Below are 17,812 nucleotides of genomic sequence, written 5' to 3' on the forward strand. Positions count from 1 at the left end.
TATTTTGAAATTCAGAGAATTCTGGCACAGCGTTCACTGGCAGTTGTACATTGCGATTAGCTGCGTTTAGCTGCGTTTGGAAAATTCTTGCCATTTCTGATGAGCTTCCTATTGTTTTTCTTTCCTTGTTGCCGCTGCTATCTGCAGGAGAAATAGTACACTGCGATTACCTGCAGTTATGTGCAGATAGCTGCAGTAAATCGTTCCTGGACGCAGTCAACTTTATTTTTTATATCTGCACAAAACCGCATGTAACAAAACCGTCACTAAACGCAGTGTGTGAATGGGGCCAAAGGAAAGCATTGTGTGCATTTAGCTGCGGTAGATAACGTCATCTGTCCGCAGCTAAAAGCACAATTCTATCCGCCCGTGTGAAAGGGGCCATACTGGGTCACCAACTTCATAGGTAATATTGTATATTCAGATCTTATTAGAACTCATTATGTAAAATAGGGGGGGGGGGGCTAGTAAAAGTGAATTACAATCAGCCACTTTATAATCTTGGCTGTTGTCCATACACCCCTACAATCCTTTCTTGCTTGGTGCATGCCTGCAGCTTGTAAATGCTGGGCCCGTTGTTAGCCGAACAGCTGGGGCCCTGGTCAGAGTAATGGAACTGCTTAGCAACTCAGCCATTATATACATCATTTAGCTATTCAACATTCAACAGCAAAGCTTTCAAGTGCTAATAAGGAGTCTGGACTAAACACCTACATTGGATGATTGCTGCCTGGATTGGGAATATTGAGCCATATCTCACCTGAACGACCATCCCCTGTACAGTGGGGGAAATTAATTTGATACCCTGCAGACTTTGTAAGTTTGCCCACTAACAAAGAAATGAAGGGTTTATAATTTTTATCATAGGTATATTTTAAATGATCGCGCCACAATATCAACCAAAAATCCAGAAAAGAAAAAAACAAACAAAAAAAAAACACTATACAAATGTTATAAGGCGAGTTGCAGTTCTGTGAGTAAAATAAGTATTTGATCCCCAACCCTTGTTGGCAAACACAGAGGTAAGACGTTTATTATAGCTGATGACAAGGTTTGCACGCATCTCTGGAGGGATTTTGGTTCACTCTTCTTTACAGGTCTTCTCTAAGTCCTTAAGGTTTCTTGGCTGTCACTTGGGAACTCAAAGTTTCAGCTCCCTCCATAAATTTTCTATAGGATTAAGGTCTGGAGACTGGCTAGGCCACTCCATGACCCTAATGTCATAAAGTCAGGCGCATGGAGTATATGCTGGACGGTAGTCCAGGCAACCATGCAGCAATAGCTGCTGAGATGGAAATGATAGTCTTTGATGCCAGGGCACAAGTTGTGAAGCACTGCTGGGCTGCTGCCCTCAGAGTTCAGCCAGCTCTGTAAACAAAAAACACAAGAACTAAGGAAGGGGGAGTCTGTTTTAAACCAGCAACTCTGTCCTCTCCTGGTGACATTGCATCCGCCCGAATGTTCCAAGCTGGTTTGGCGTGGACTTCCTATGTACCATAAGTTCTTCCATTCCCTCTCCACTGCTTCCCAGGGAGCCTAAACCTGTGGACCATGCAGGAGTAAGGCCACGTACACACGGGCGAACAGTGTTTCAGCGGACAGTCCGCTCGTGTGTGGGCTTCAGCGGACAGTTTCAGCGGACAGTCTGACGAACAAAGTTTTTCGGAATTTCCGTAAGACAGTCCGCTGAAACTTGGTTTTGTCCGTCCAAACTTAGTTTCAGCGGACAGTCCGCTCGTGTGTAGGCAAGTTGGACGGACCAAGTATCGCGCATACTCAGAAAGGGTTTACACAACCGAAGGTTGCATTGCAGTGTATAGGACGTCGTTTTTCTAGTCCCGTCGTACGTGCTGTACACGTCATCACGTTCGTTTTCAGCGGACTGTTCGTTCATCGTGTGTGGTCAAGTCCGTTCATGCAAATTTTGAGCGGACTGTTTGTCGGATTGTTTGACGAACTAAGTTGGGCGAACAGTCCGCCGTGTGTACGCGGCCTAAGGGCTTAGGGACCTTCTGGCAGACGAGCCAGCTAACAATAAGCCTTCTTTTAGATTACATGTTGCATTTTTAACCGTTGTTTAAATAAACTCAAGTGGCACTTCCCCCTTCCTATCTTCTCATGACCTTAGTGTGCTTCTTCTTAAATCACGCTTTTGTTGCCCTGGCGGTATGTTTTGGGTCATTGTCATGCTGGAAGACCCATCCATGACCCATCTTCAGTGTTCTGGCTGAGGGAAGAAGGTTCTCATCCAAGATTTTACAATATATGGCCCCATCCATTGGCCCTTCAATGCAGCAAAGTGAGTCTGTTCCTTTAGCAGAGACCCAACTCCAAAGCATCATGTTTCCACCTCCATGCTTGACTGTAGGGATGGTGTTCTTAGGGTCATAGTCAGCATTTTTCTTCCTCCAAACACAACGAGTGGCGTTAATGCCAAAGAGCTCAATTTTGGTCTCGTATGACCACAGAATTTTCTCCCAATCCTTCTCTGAATCCTTTAGATGTTTTTTGGCAAACTTCAGACGGGCCTGTACATGTGCCTTCTTGAGGGAGGCGTTGCGGGTGCTGCAGGATTTTAATCCATGGCGGCGTATTGTGTTACCAATGGTTTGTTTGGTGACTGTGGTCCCAACTGCCTTGAGATCAATCACAAGCTCCTCCCGCGTAGTTCTGGGTTGATCCCTCACTTTTCTCATGATCATTCTCACCCCATGAGGTGACATCTTGCATGGAGCTCCAGACAGAGGGCTATCGATGGTTATTTTGTATTTCTTCCATTTGCGAATAATCGCTCCAACAGTTGTCTCCTTCTCACCAAGCTTCTTGCTGATGGTCTTGTAGCCCATTCCAGCCTTGTGCAGGTCTACAATCTTGTCCCTGATGTCCTTTGACAGCTCTTTGGTCTAGCCCATGGGGGCTCCTTGAGGGTAGGGACTGATGTGAGTGTGCAATGTACAGGGATAGGGACAATTGTAGACACTCACTCAGGTTGAACTGGATGGACTGGTGTCTTTATTCAACCTTACTAACTATGAAACTATGATGGTGAGGTTTGAATGGAAGAAATATTCTGTGGACAGGTGTCTCCTTCTCACCGAGCTTCTTGCTGTTGGTCTTGTAGCCCATTCCAGCCTCGTGCAGGTCTACAATCTAGTCTCTGGTGTCCTTTGACAGCTCTTTGGTCTTGCCCATGATGGTGAGGTTTGAATGGAAGAAAGAGATTCGGTGGACAGGTGTCTTTTATACACATAACGAGTTGTCGTAAGAAGCCCCTTCTTAAACTGACAAGACTAATCTGTGTACCACATGAGCACCTACCGTAGCTAGTCTGTGGGAGTCAGAATTATTGTTGGTTGGTAGAAGATCAAATACTTATTTTACTCACTGAACTGCAACTCAATTTATAACATTTGTATCGTGTGTCTTTTCTGGATTTTTGGTTGATATTCTGTCACTATCATTTAAAATACACCTGTGATAAACAATTATAGACCCTTCATTTCTTTATAAGTGGGCAAACCTACAAATTCTGCAGGGGCTTCAAATAATTATTTTACCGACTGCATATACATAAAAAATGTATAAATAGGGCTTCTAGTGCTTACATAGATCCATAAACACATATCTTGAACTTCGCTTGGTCATAAGGGTACATCTAATATCCTGCTCACCACTCACATTGTTTACTGCATTGATATTAATTCCTGCATCAATGAGGGTCCTTGCAACGTCCTCCAGTCCATGGAAAGCACAATAGTGAAGGCAGTTCATTCCTTTCTGTGAAAAGAAAAACTGAGATTTTACATTGGTTCCCGCAGACAGAGTTTGTGTACAGAACATCCGAAAACATTATTCAATATTGCATCTTTTTTCAAACACATTCTTGTTCAGGTGTGGCCAGTCTTTCTAAACAAAGGTCCATTTTACTATTCTTCAGGCTTCAGGGGGGCTGGACTGTGGCCAGTGATGGGAGAAATGCCCCAGAATCAGTGGGAGACTGGAGTCAACAATGTCTCAGGCTTCGTGGTCAGGTGGTGCAAAAAAATTAAATAGCATCTGTGGTCAGTAAAAAAAAAAAATTATGCCCCATCACTGGTATTAGCAGGAGGAATATACCCCATCATTGGTGTCAGTGGGAGGAATAATGTCCCAATCATTGGAATCAGTGGGAAGAATAGTGCCCCATCATTGGTATCAGTGGGAGGAATAGTGCCCCATCATTGTTAGTGGGAAGAATAGTGCCCCATTGTTGGTAATAATGGGAGGAATAGTGCCAAATTATTGGTACCAGTAGGAGGAATTATGCTCCATCATTGGTATTAGTGGCAGGAATAGTGCCCCATCATTGGCATCAGGGGGATGAATAGTGCTCCATCATTGGTGTCAGTGGGAGGAATAGTGCCCCATCATTGGCATCAGTGGCTTGAATAGTGCCCTAATATTGGTATCAGTGGGAGAAATAGTGCTCCATCATTGGTATCAGTGGGAAAAATAGTGCCCCATCATTGTTAGTGGGAAGAATAGTGCTCCATTGTTGGTATTATTGGGAGGAATAGTACCCCGTTATTGGTAATAATGGGAGGAATAGTGCCAAATTATTGGTACCAGTAGGAGGAATTATGCCCCATCATTGGTATTAGTGGGAAGAATAGTGCCCCATCATTGGCATCACTGGGTTGAATAGTGCTCCATCATTGGCGTCAGTGGGAGGAATAGTGCTCCATCATTGGCGTCAGTGGGAGGAATAGTGCTCCACCATTGGCGTCAGTGGGAGTAATAGCACCCCATCATTGGTATCAGTGGGTTGAATAGTGCCCTAATATTGGTATCAGTGGGAGGAATAGTGTTCCATCATTGGTATCAGTGGGAGAAATAGTGCTCCATCATTGGTATCAGTGGGAAAAATAGTGCCCCATCATTGGTATCAGTGGGAAAAATAGTGCCCCATTGTTGGTATTATTGGGAGGAATAGTACCCCGTTATTGGTAATAATGGGAGGAATATTGCCAAATTATTGGTACCAGTAGGAGGAATTATGCCCCATCATTGGTATTAGTGGGAGGAATAGTGCCCCATCATTGGCATCACTGGGTTGAATAGTGCTCCATCATTGGTGTCAGTGGGAGGAATAGTGCCCCATCATTGGTATCAGTGAGTTGAATAGTTCCCTAATATTGATATCAGTGGAAGGAATAGTGCCCCATCATTGGTATCCATGGCTTGAATAGGGCCCTATCATTGGTATCAGTGGGAGGAATAGTGCCCCATCATTGGTATCAGTTGGTTGACTAGTGCCCTATAATAATTGGTATCCGTGAAAGGAATAGTGTCCCATCATTGGTATAAATCCGGAATTATTCAGACTATCATAAAAAGCCAACGCATTTGGGGATTCAAAGGGTCCCCTTCGTCATGGCTTAGTTCTGCAGAACACAATGTGTACTGGAATGATAAGATGTTGAGGTAGGACGTCCCCAGATGGTGGTTTAGCCTTTACCGACATCTGGAGCTCTGTGATTAGCATGCATGTCTTGCAGCACAGAGGTTCTGGATATTATTCTCAGCTGTGACGTGTTCTACTGTATTAGTATGATTTTTTTTCCTCCACTAATACTGAAGATATTCCCCATTCTTTTCCTCTTATCACACTTTTTCTCGGGGCGGAGGAGGATGAAAACTACTGGTTATAGGCCATACATTCTCATTGCAGTAACGTGTAATGCAGTTTACTGGAAGATTGTCGAGGTCATTTCACCTCTATGTGTCAAAAAGGATGATCTATTTCAGGAAGTTATAAGAACCATCACAGTGCTAAAAATGTCATTACATTCTGAAAATCACTCATCACTAGTCTTTCCAGTAGTACAAAAATGTAGTCTATATATACACTATATGGGCGAAAGTATTGGTACACCTGCCTTTACACGCAAATAAATAAGTAAATTTACAGGTGGTCCCCGGGTTACAAACAAGATGGGGACTGTAGGTTTGTTCCCAAGTTTGTTCTAAGTAGGGAAAAGGTAAATTTTTTAAGTGTAGCTCCAGCCAAAAAATCAATTTTTAAGCTTTTTGGATAACATAGGGAAGGGTTATCACCCCTGTAACATTTGTTTTGCTGTCTGTGCCTCTGTTCAGAAGATTTCACCTCACTTTCTGTCCCAATGACAATTGGATTTTGAAAATTTCGGGTTGTTAGGGAAACAAGGTTTGGTGATAAAACATCAGTGGAGACACCTTTTCCCCATATTGACTCTTATGCCCCGTACACACGTTCCGATTATCGGACCACAAAAGTCGCTTTCGGACAGCTCGTTCGATAATCTGATCGTTAGTACGCAGCTTTCGACAGCCGATCACAACAGTCCGTCCAACTAAATCCGAAGGAACAAACAGGAAAACTTTGGTCGGATGACAGCCCATCGTACGACAGTCGTGTAGTCAGTACAGTATGCGTCCGATAAAAGTCATTAGACAAACACCACGCATGATCGGAAACATGAAAATAAACCAGAAGGACACACAGGTCACACGTTTTTGACATCATTTAAAATACATAGCTACGCAGGACGGAAGATTTTTCCAGAATCGTACGACAAAAGTCTTACACACATTTTGCACTGTTGTATTCAATCTTAGTTGTATACAACAAAATGTGAACGATCGGTCTTACGATAATCGGAACGTGTGTACGGGGCATTACAGGAGAGAATTTCCCTTCCTATGGGGAGATTTCCTCTCACTTTCTGTTATCTCCCTCCGTTTGTAACTAGGAGTCGTTTGTAAGTCGGATGTTTGTAAGTAGAGGACTGCCTGTAATGGTATCCCAGTCTTAGTCCGTAGGGTTCAATATTGAGTTGGCCCAACCTTTGACGCTACAACAGATTCACCTCTTCTGGGAAGGCCGTCCAAAAGGTTTAGGAGTGTCTCTATGGGAATGTTTGACCATTCTTCCAGAAGCACATTTGTGAGGTCAGGTACTGATGTAGATGAGGTGGTCTCCACTCAAATTCATCCCAAAGGTATTCTATCAGGTTGATGTCAGGACTCTGTGCAGGCCAGTAAAGTTCCTCAACCCAAACTCTCATCCATGTCTTTATGGACCTTGCTTGGTACAGGAAGGGGCCATCCCCAAACTGTTCCCACAAAGTTGGGAGCATGAAATTGTCCAAAATGTCTCGGAATGATGATGCTTTAAGAGTTCCCTTCACTGGAACTAAGGGGCCAAGCCCAACCCCTGAAAAACAGCCCCCACACCATAATCCCCCCCTCCACCAAATGATTTGGACCAGTGCACAAAGCAAGGCTTCTTTTAAATGCAGTTTTGACCACATGGGTTAAACAGAAAGATGCCTGGCTGGAAGGTAGGCTTAGCCCACTATGCTTCTATATCCACCAGTGGCGGCGGTTGCTCCATCGTTTTTGGGAGGGGGAGGGGGGGGGGAGCGACGGAGGCGGCAGACAGACCTGACTACGGATCTCCCCCCACACGGATCCGGATCCCCCCATACCCACACCCATTGTCTTTCATCCTCTCCGGACACATCAGATTTTACCTCATTCTGCACGTTGAGATCACTCCCAGCTTCTAGCAAAATCCGAATGCAGCCAAAGTGCCCTCCTTCTGTAGCCATATGCAAAGCCGTATTTCCCTCCTATAGACACATAATAGGAAGATTTACATACATAGTTAGTCAGGTTGAAAAAATAGAGGCCATCTAGTTCACCTAACAGGAAAAGAAAAAAAAAAAAAAAAAAAAAAAAAAAAAAGAAAAAACTCCGTATACAGTATCCAATACCTACAGTTGATCTGGAGGAAGGCAAAAAAAATCCCCAATAAAGCATGATCCATTTTACTTCAGTGGGGGTGGGGAGGGGGGTGCGAGCAACACCCTTTCTGATCCCCCAGGGGGCAATTGGGTACTTTATGGATCAACTATACATGGTGTTATTGCTGGATAGTCCCTGGATCAACTACCCCTGGTGGTATTACCTATAAATGCTAATATCCTGTTATATTTCAAATAGTTAGGAATGCATCCATCTCTTTTTTTAAAACAATCTACTGAGCTGGCCAGAACTAGATCTTGAAGGAGGCTATTCCTTATATATTTATACATAGAGATCATATCCCCCCCTTATGCATTTATACATGGTCATCATATCCCCCCTTATGCATTTATACATGGTGATCATATCCCCCCCTTATACATTCATACATGGTGATCATATCTCCCCCCCCCTTTATGTATTTATACATGGAGATCATATCCCCCCTTATGTATTTATACATGGTGATCATATGCCCCCCTATGTATTTATGAATGAAGATCACATATCCCCTTATGTATTTATACATGGTGATTACATCCCCCTATATTTTTTTGATACATGATGATCATATCCCCCTTATGTATTTATACATGGAGATCATATACAACCTGTGTCCCGATTTAAGTATCTAGGAATACAAGTACGTAACAAACCCAAGCTCTCTAGAATATACCCAGGGGTGGTAGATACTTGCCCCAAGTGCAGACAGTCGTGGGAACATTCCTACATATGGTGTGGGACCAGGGGTGGACTGACAACTCATGGGGCCCCCAGGCAATAGGAGATTATGGGGCCACACAGTATACACATATATGTACACACAGTATACACAGACACGTTTCTATTGCCTGAGAAGGTACTGGAGAGGTGGGGCAGCTATAACCTCAGGATTTTTAGACCAAAACGATGTAGGTAAGGGACATTTCAGAGACAGATGTAAAAAAAAAAAACACTGATTTTTTTCATACTGTCTCTGGTTTTACTGAGGCTGGAAACCCTGATGGGGCCCCCTAGTGGCCCAGGGCCCTCGGGCAGTGCCCGAGAGGCCGAATGGTCAGTCCGCCCCTGTGTGGGACTGCCCCCTTGTTGAGTCTTTCTGGCGGGAGGTAGTTGCAGACGTAAATACGGTGGCGGGTCTGTCCCTGGATAGAGATCCCCTTGTCTTTCTTTTGACTATCACTGACAATTTGAATACCTCCAAACACACCGGTTTATTTGTCTTATATGCGGCGTATTATGCCAGGAAGACAATACTGACCAAGTGGAAACTCCCGGACCCTCCCCAGCTTTCGGCGTGAAAGGCGCTTATTAATGCAGCGCTGCCCATGTACAAGCTCACCTACATGGGTCGAAACTGTCCACAAAAATTTGAAAAAATATGGGCGGCCTGGGCACAGGCGAGGCATCTTACCATTTAGGTTTTCTTGTTCAAACATTCGAACTCGATCACAGTGTTAAGTGAGAGGCTGGCTGTATGCGAGGCTTCTCCTGTGGATTGCTTGTAACTACTGGTGTATACCCCAGAGCCACGGACACCTTTTATCCATGATAGTGTCCCCCCCCCCCCTCCTTCCCCTTCTCTCCTTCCTTTCCCCTTCCCTTTCCCTCCTTCCCTTCCTCCCCCTCCCTTTCCTCCTCTCCTTATGTCCCCCCCTCTGCCCTTCTTTTCCTGCCTCCTCCTCTGTCCTGGTCAGACTCGCTGGAGTGCTTTTCTGTGGGATTGGAGGAGTGGTGGGGGATGTTGGCCCTTGACTGCCTTAGACCCTCCCGGGAGTGGTGTTTCTGGGCAGAGGAGAGGCTGCTGACTGCTTTAGCTATTAATTGGGGAGGTGATTGTTTTTCATGCTATGTTGTAGAAGTAGTACCATACTTGTTTGGATCAATGTAGCTGACAAGCTACTTCCTGTAATGTGGTGTCACCGTTTGCACGTGTACTGTCTTTGATATATTAATAAAATATTCCTTCTGTTAAAAAAAAATAAAAAATACATGGAGATCGTATCCCCCTTATGTATTTATACATGGTGATCATATCCCCCCCTTATGTATTTATACATGGTGATCATATCCCTCCCTTATGTAATTATACATGGTGATCACATCCCTCCCTTATGTATTTATACATGGTGATCGTATCCCCCTTATGTATTTATACATGGTGATCATTCCCCCCCTTATGTATTTATACATGGTGATCATATCCCTCCCTTATGTAATTATACATGGTGATCATTTCCCCCCTTATGTATTTATACATGGTGATCGTATCCCCCTTATGTATTTAAACATGGTGATCATTCCCCCCCTTATGTATTTATACATGGTGATCATTCCCCCCCTTATGTATTTACACATGGTGATCATTTCCCCCTTTATGAATTTATACATGGTGATCATTTCCCCCCTTATGTATTTACACATGGTGATCATTTCCCCCTTTATGAATTTATACATGGTGATCATATCCCCCCCTTATGCATTTATACATGGTGATCATTTACCCCCTTATGTATTTATACATGGTGATCATATCCCCCCTTTAATCTCCTCTTCGCAAGAGAGAATACATTCAGTTCCTCTAATCTCTCCTCATAGCTGAGCTCCTCCATGCCTCTTATCAGTTTGGTTGCCCTTCTCTGCACTTTCTCCAGTCCCCCCATATCCTTTTTGAGAACTGGACCCCAAAACTGAACTGCATATTCCAGATGAGGTCTTACTAATGATGTCTCTCCCTCTGGATTCTATACCTCATTTATAAAAGTAAACATTTTTTTCTCGCTTTAGAAACTGCAGCTTGGCATTGCATACTATTATAAGTCTATGATCTAATCATGTAATCATTTCAGAAACTCCAAAAGACGGTAAGCTTTACACAATACCGATACCATAATGGACCTGTCATGTAAACACAATGGATGTTCTATACATAGACAGGTTATTCCACTAACAGAGGTCTGCCAGCCATGTCCTCACACTACCCCTTACTCTCTATTATAGCATTCCATGGCTTGGCTTCGTCACTAACCATTGTATAACAATATTCTACAAGACATTAACCAGCTGAGGACACGGAACGTGCTGCACACACCCCAACAAAAAAAAAAAAAAAACTCAGAGTACACAAGATATGTGTAGCATGTCTAGTCCTTCTGCCCCTCTGCTATTCCCCTCTCTCAATGTCTAACAATTCTCAGCTCTGAAAATGAAGTCATGGAGTAGCTATTGACATACAGCAGGATCAGCTGACAAAAAAATAGAACTGACTCAGTCATTCAACACACTTAAAAAAAAAAAAAAAAAATACCCATACATCTCTCTTAAGATTTATACTTAGCTAGGTGGATGCAGCATCAGTCCCCCGGCACCTCTACCACTGAGAGCTGAGCGACTGGACACCGCTGATCGCTCCGTTCTCACAGCTACGTGAGCAGAGAGCCGGAGACTGTCAGTCACCAGCTCTCCACTCTGCCCCCTCCTCGCCCACTGGAGCGCTGGGCTGTGGAGGGGACAGGAGCCCCCGGCCTCAGTCTCTCAGCAGCTTGCTGAGAGGCTGAGCCGGGTGCCCATCCAGGGACCTGGGTGGATCCCGACTCTATGGTCGTGAAGACGCCCTAGCCTGGACCGACACTGACATCAGCAGAGAGTGGATTTCAGCCCGCTGTCTGCTGACAATGGGCTACAGGAGTGCAGTTTGTTCTGTTCTATCCATAGGAGAAGTACAGCCAAACGAGCTCGGGCTGCACTTCTCCTTCGCTACAAAGAGAGATACAAAGTAACATTGTTTACAAACTTTGTTCAGACTAGAGATTGAGAGATACAAAGTAACATTGTTTACAAACTTTGTTCAGACTAGAGATTGAGAGATACAAAGTAATAATGTAACTTTATAGTTACTCTGTTTCTTTCATCCGCAGACACTGTCAGTTAGGACAAATGAACAAATAAAACAAATTAATAAAAAATGTGTATTAAACCCCTTATTAACCCTTAGTTTACCCTACCCAGCCCTCATTCTTCCCCTTCTCCCTTCAGCTATTATGTTCCTGCTGTTTTTTATTAACCATTAATATTCAAACTTTTTTTTTTTTTTTTTCCAATTTGCTTTACTTGTTCATATTTTCCCCATTTAAAAGTTCAAAATTAAAGAAAAAACACAATTATTTTACTGGAAAATATCTTTGCAATTCTTTAAACCGGAATCAAAATTCCACAGAAGTTTTTAAGAAGAATGGTCAAACAGGGGAAATGTGCATTTTATTTGTTTTATTTTTTTCCAAAAAAATAAAAAATAAAAAACATTTTCGCAAGACAATGTCACAAAAATAAAGTCTCGTTTGTCTTTAAAAAAAAATATTATATGTAATAACAGCGTTCTTGCCCAATAAACATGTTTACAGCAGAAATGTAAAAACTGTTCAGGTTCAGAGGGGGGGCGTACGGGACGGGGGCCTAGTAGTTAAGTTAGATTTGACAATTTATGAACACACAAGACTTATGGAGAACCCTATAAGTATATTGTAGCATCTGATTTTAGAACTTGTAGGAAAACATTTGGCTAGAAGTAGAGGTGTTCTCTACAAAAACAGAAGCCAATGTGTGCCGGTGACCATGCACTCCGGCTTATTTTTTCCCTTCCCTGTATAAGATACTGTTACATAATCTTGAATATAAACTGCTGCAAGTTGTATGTTGTGTTGTATGTTACATACTCCAATCAAAGTGTATGTTTTCAGCAAATGCTGGTCGCCAAGTAGCCAGGTAGTAGTACAGGACCTGCTGTATACGGTGTGTGTAGCGCAGCCATTCTCAACCAGGGTTCCTCCAGAGGTTGCTAGGGGTTCCTCCAGAGGTTGCTAGGGGTTCCTCCAGAGGTTGCTAGGGGTTCCTCCAGAGGTTGCTAGGGGTTCCTTGAGCTGTGGCTGATGAACCATCTTTTTGATGACGTCTACAGAGTTCAAGGTTCAGCATCACTTAGCAAAGCCAGCAGCAACAATACCAAGTATCTTTTTAGCTGTCTTTAAGGGTGGCAATCTGAGTACCACTTTAAGGGGGACATTCTTCCTATTGGCCACCAGTATCAGGGGGATTGTTCCTATTGATCCCTGATATATTTAGCAAGTAAGGGTTCCTCGAGACCTGAAAATAACTTTTGGGGTTCCTCTAGGGTTAAAAGGTTGAGAAAGCCTGGTGTAGACTGTGACTCCATTTAACTGTACTCCTTTAAACCATACCCAATATTCAGCGCTATGTAGCCATGCCCACTTTCCACCACATTATTGCCTATCCAGGCTGTCTCCCCTTATGTAAATCTACAGTAAGACTCCGTTCACACTGGGGCGTTTTTCAGGGGCTTTAGCGTTAAAAAAAGCGCCTGTAAAGCGCTTGAAAGAAGCCTCATCTGCAATCCCAATGTGAAAGCTCCGAGTGCTTTAAGAGCCCTTTCACAATGTCAGCGCCCGAAAAACACTCATAAAGTGACGCTTAAACTAGCAGCGCTTTACCAGCGTTTTTCAAGCGCTATTGGGGCACTTTTAACCCCTGGTAGTGGCCAAATAAAGGGTTAAAAGCGCCCACAAAGCGCTGCTGCCAAAATCGTTTTGCAGGTGCTTTTCAGGCGTTTTGCAGGTGCTTCCCATTGATTTCAATGGGAAAGGGCGCTTTAGGAGCATTGTATTCACCGCTCCAAAAGCGCTACAAAGAAGCTGCTTGCAGGACTTTTTTTTGACACCCTGCCAGTGCAGCGCCTCATTGTGAAAGCACTCTGGCTTTTACATTGGGATTGCAGCTGCGGCTTCTTTCAGGCGCTTTTTTTTAAATGCTAAAGCAGTTACCGACTCCAGTGCTGGGGGTTATTACAGACTTTCACACCAATGTTGGGGTCATTATTGCAGTCACTGACAACAATGCCGGGGGTTGTTACTGTATTCACTGACACCAATGTTGGGGGATCATTATTTCAGACACTGACACCAGTGCTGTTGGTTATTACAAAAATACACACCAATGTTGGGCGTTATCATTGCAGTCACTGACACAAATGTTGGGCGTTATCATTGCAGTCACTGACACAAATGTTGGGCGTTATCATTGCAGTCACCGACATCAATGTTAGGGGTTATTATTGCAGTCACTGACACTAATGATGGGGGTTATTGTTGCAGAATCTAGTTGATAGCACCAATTTTACTTAAATATTATTATTTTTTTATTATTATTGAAAATGTGAAGTAGACATTTTCCATATCTGACACTCAATTTTTTTACAAACATTTTTTGGCACAATAAGCTCAATAGGTTACCTACCTCCGATATACACTATATTACCATAAGTTTTGGGACACCTGCCTTTACTTACACACACACACACACACACACACGATCTTTAATGGCATCCCAGTCTTAGTCCGTAGGGTCCAATATTGAGTTGGCCCACCCAACTCTTCTGGGAAGGCCGTCCACAAGGTTTAGGAGTGTGTTTATGGCAGGGGCGGACTGACCATTGGGCCACTCGGGCACTGCCCGAGGGCCCCATCAGGGTTGCCAGCCGTAAAACCAGGGACAGTATGTAAAAATTTCTGTTTTTTTTTTTTTTTTTACATCTGTCTCTGAAATGTCCCTTACCGACATCCTTTTGGTCTAAAAATCCAGAGATTATAGCTGCCCCACCTCTCCAGTAGCTTTTCTGTGTGTGTGTGTGTTTGTGTATACTGTGTGGCCCCATAATCTCTGATTGCCTGGGGGCCCCATAATCTCCTATTGCCCGGGGGCCCCATGAGTTGTCAGTCAGCCCCTGGTCTATGGGAATGTTTAACCATTCATTCAGAAGCTCATTTGTGAGGGCAGGCACTGATATTGGACGAGAAGGCCTGGCTCACAGTTTCCGCTCCAATTCATCCTAAAGGTGTTCTATCGGGTTGAGGTCAGGACTCTGTGCAGGCCAGTGAAGTTCCTCCACCCCAAACTCGCTCATCCATGTCTTTATGGACCTTGCTTTGTGCACTGGTGCGCAGTCATGTTGGAACAGGAAGGGGCCATCCCCAAACTGTTCCCACAAAGTTGGGATCCTAAAATTGTCCAAAATATCTTGGTATGCTGACGCCTTAAAATGTACCTTCACTGGCACTAAGGGGCCAAACCCAACCCCTGAAAAAAAACCCCCACACCATAATCCCCCCTCCACCAAATGATTTCGACCAGTGCACAAAGCAAGGTCCATAAAGACATGGATGAGCGAGTTTGGGGTGGGGGAACTTGACTGGTCTGCCTTCAAACTGACAGAACACCTTTGGGATGAATTAGAGTAGAGACTGCGAGCCAGGCCTTCTCGTCCAACATCAGTGCCTGACCTCACAAATGCGCTTCTGGAAGAATGGTCAAACATTCCCATAGACACACTCCTAAACCTTGTGGACAGCCTTCCCAGAAGAGTTGATGCTGTTATAGCTGCAAAGGGTGGGCCAAATTAATATGGAACCCTACAGACTAAGACTGGGATGCCGTTAAAGTTCACGTGCAGGTGTCCCAATACTTTTGGTTATATAGTGTACTTTATTAGCCAGGAAAGTATATCACAGCAAAACAGATGTGAAATTTAAGCCTTGGAACAGCTGATGTGTGCTATGCTGCAGGCTTGTCTTTTGGTTTTGGCTACCCCTACGGATTATTGCAGGTTTGGGCAGACGCCTCAATAAAAAATTCAGTCTCCATGGGCTTCCTTCTGCTTTGCTTTATAGTTAATATCTCTTGCCTATGGGTGAATTTATATTTAGTCCTGTGATAAAAAGATTAACGAGTGGCTCCGAGCGAGCCGATGGTACATACCCGATTGCGGTCATCCAGCTCCACTCCGGTTTCCACAATTTTCTGCAGGACGTCCGTGTGCCCATTCTTAGCAGCCAGGTGGAGAGCCGTGTTGTTCTCCTGAAATTTCGAGAGATATTATCATGGTGACCCAACAAGGATATGATCACCATTACAGAAATGAGTCTATGGCGCTTGTGGTAGAATGGCGCTTTATGGCCACCAGTCCAAGAACCTTTTCCTGAATGCTTACTAAAGGGGAACTCAACTGTATCTGAGCACAACAAGCCAAAAAAAACTATTTAATAAAGTTTTAATTTTCAAAGCAAACTCCCCCACCCCTCTATTCCCGTCTCCGTGATTTATTTTGTTGAGAATTCACTTTGAACCCCCCTCCCCCCCCTAGCATTTCTAGCAGCTTCCATCTTGAGAAAGGGCAAATTGAATTATCGGAGAGAGTCTCGGAGGGCTGCCACATCCAAATGTCTAAATCAAAAAAGGAATATTCCCCTAACTGGACTTTAAAAGGCATTAAAACTCCAAAATAAGTAGAAAAGTGTAAATTTTATTAATAGCGAAATTACTGCGCGAGATACAGAATAAAAAAGCGGAATGTTGACAACAATGCATATATGTTCTGACGGTCACATAATAATTGACAGTATTGCTTTATAGTTCACCCTACGCGTTACGGACGTTCCAAAAATCTCCTTCTTCAGGGGTACGTGAAAGAGTCAATCATATGTCCATAATATATTAACAGTTTAGGCATATAATCTTAATAGCCAAAAGGATAGATAACAAAAATACAATGTTAGTAATAAGTACACATGACATTTGTACTTACCTATTTCTGAAACTGTCCTATGCATGAACATTCCGAAACTGTTTTGTTAGTATATTATAGACATATGATTGACTCTTTCACGTACCCCTGAAGAAGGAGATTTTTGGAAACTCCGTAACGCGTAAGGGTGAACTATAAAGCAATACTGTCAATTATTATGTGACTGTCAGAACATATATGCATTGTTAACATTCCGCTTTTTTATTATGCATCTCAAGCAGTAATTTTGCTATTAACAAAATGTATACTTTTTTACTTATTTTGGAATTTTAATGCCTTTAACCCCTTGCTTACCTGGGCACTTAAACCCCCGTCCTGTCCAGACCAATTTTCAGCTTTCAGCGCTGACGCACTTTGAATGACAATTGCGCGGTCATACAACGCTGTTCCCAAATTCACTTTTTATAGGTTTTTTTTCCCCACAAATAGGGCTTTTTTTGGTGGAATTTGATCACCTCTGCGGTTTTTATTTTTTGTTAAAAAAAAAAAAAAAACTAATAAAAAAAAATGTTTTATATTTTTTTATAAAATTTTACAAACAGGTAATTTTTCTCCTTCATTGATGTAAGCTAATGAGGCTGTACTGATGGGCACTGATGGGTGGCACTGATGGGTGGCAATGATTGGCCCCACTGGTGGGCATTGATAGTTGGCAGTCATGTGCACTGGCAGGTGGCACTGGTGGGCACAGAAGAGGCAGAATTGCCTCTTCCTCTTCGGGACTGAAGTCCCTTGTACCGGCTATCAGCGTGAGAAAAAAAAACAAAAAACTGAGCTTTTGTTTACATCATGTGATCAGCGGTCATTGGCTTGAATTTCCGTTGCTCAAAATTTGAGATCTGGGTCTCAAATTTTCCGACAACAAAATCCGTTGTCAGAAAGTCTGATCGTGTCTACACAATTCCGACTCACAAAAGTTCCACGCATGCTCGGAATCAAGCAAGGCTATTGAACTTCGTTTTTCTCGGCTCGTCGTAGGTGTTGTACGTCACTGCGTTATTGATGTTCGCAATTTCCGACCAACTTTGTGTGACCGTGTGTATGCAAGACAAGTTTGAGCCAACATCTGTCGGAAAAAAAATCCATGGATTTTGTTATCGGAATGTGCGATCAATGTCCGATCGTGTGTATGGGGCATTACTCTCCAAATCCCTAAATTCCTTCTTTTTTTTCCTGCTGTGACCTAACTTCCCGTTAGATGATGGCTACGCTCGTTCTCTATGGTCTCACTATATGTAGGAACGTAGCTCCTGAGATGGACTATCGGCACCACACAGAGAGATTAGGGTGTGCCCAGGCACACCTGGCACACCCTCTAAGCACGCCTTATGGGCT

The 17,812-nt window shown here is 43.5% G+C and overlaps 1 protein-coding gene across 1 annotated transcript in view; it reads right to left on the reverse strand.

Annotated features, from left to right (window-relative positions):
• LOC143963426 (uncharacterized) overlaps nucleotides 1-17,812 on the reverse strand; it is a gene marked incomplete in the record, with an annotated part of 86,618 nt that overhangs the window by 31,483 nt on the left and 37,323 nt on the right. The window contains 3 exon segments of the mRNA XM_077473057.1: nucleotides 3,679-3,777; nucleotides 7,554-7,652; nucleotides 15,652-15,750. Coding sequence (XP_077329183.1) covers nucleotides 3,679-3,777; nucleotides 7,554-7,652; nucleotides 15,652-15,750 — 297 coding nt within the window.

Source organism: Lithobates pipiens, unplaced genomic scaffold, assembly GCF_037356315.1.
Source record: "Lithobates pipiens isolate NorthernLeopardFrog02 unplaced genomic scaffold, aLitPip1_a1.2 Scaffold_8, whole genome shotgun sequence".
NCBI lineage: Eukaryota > Metazoa > Chordata > Amphibia > Anura > Ranidae > Lithobates > Lithobates pipiens.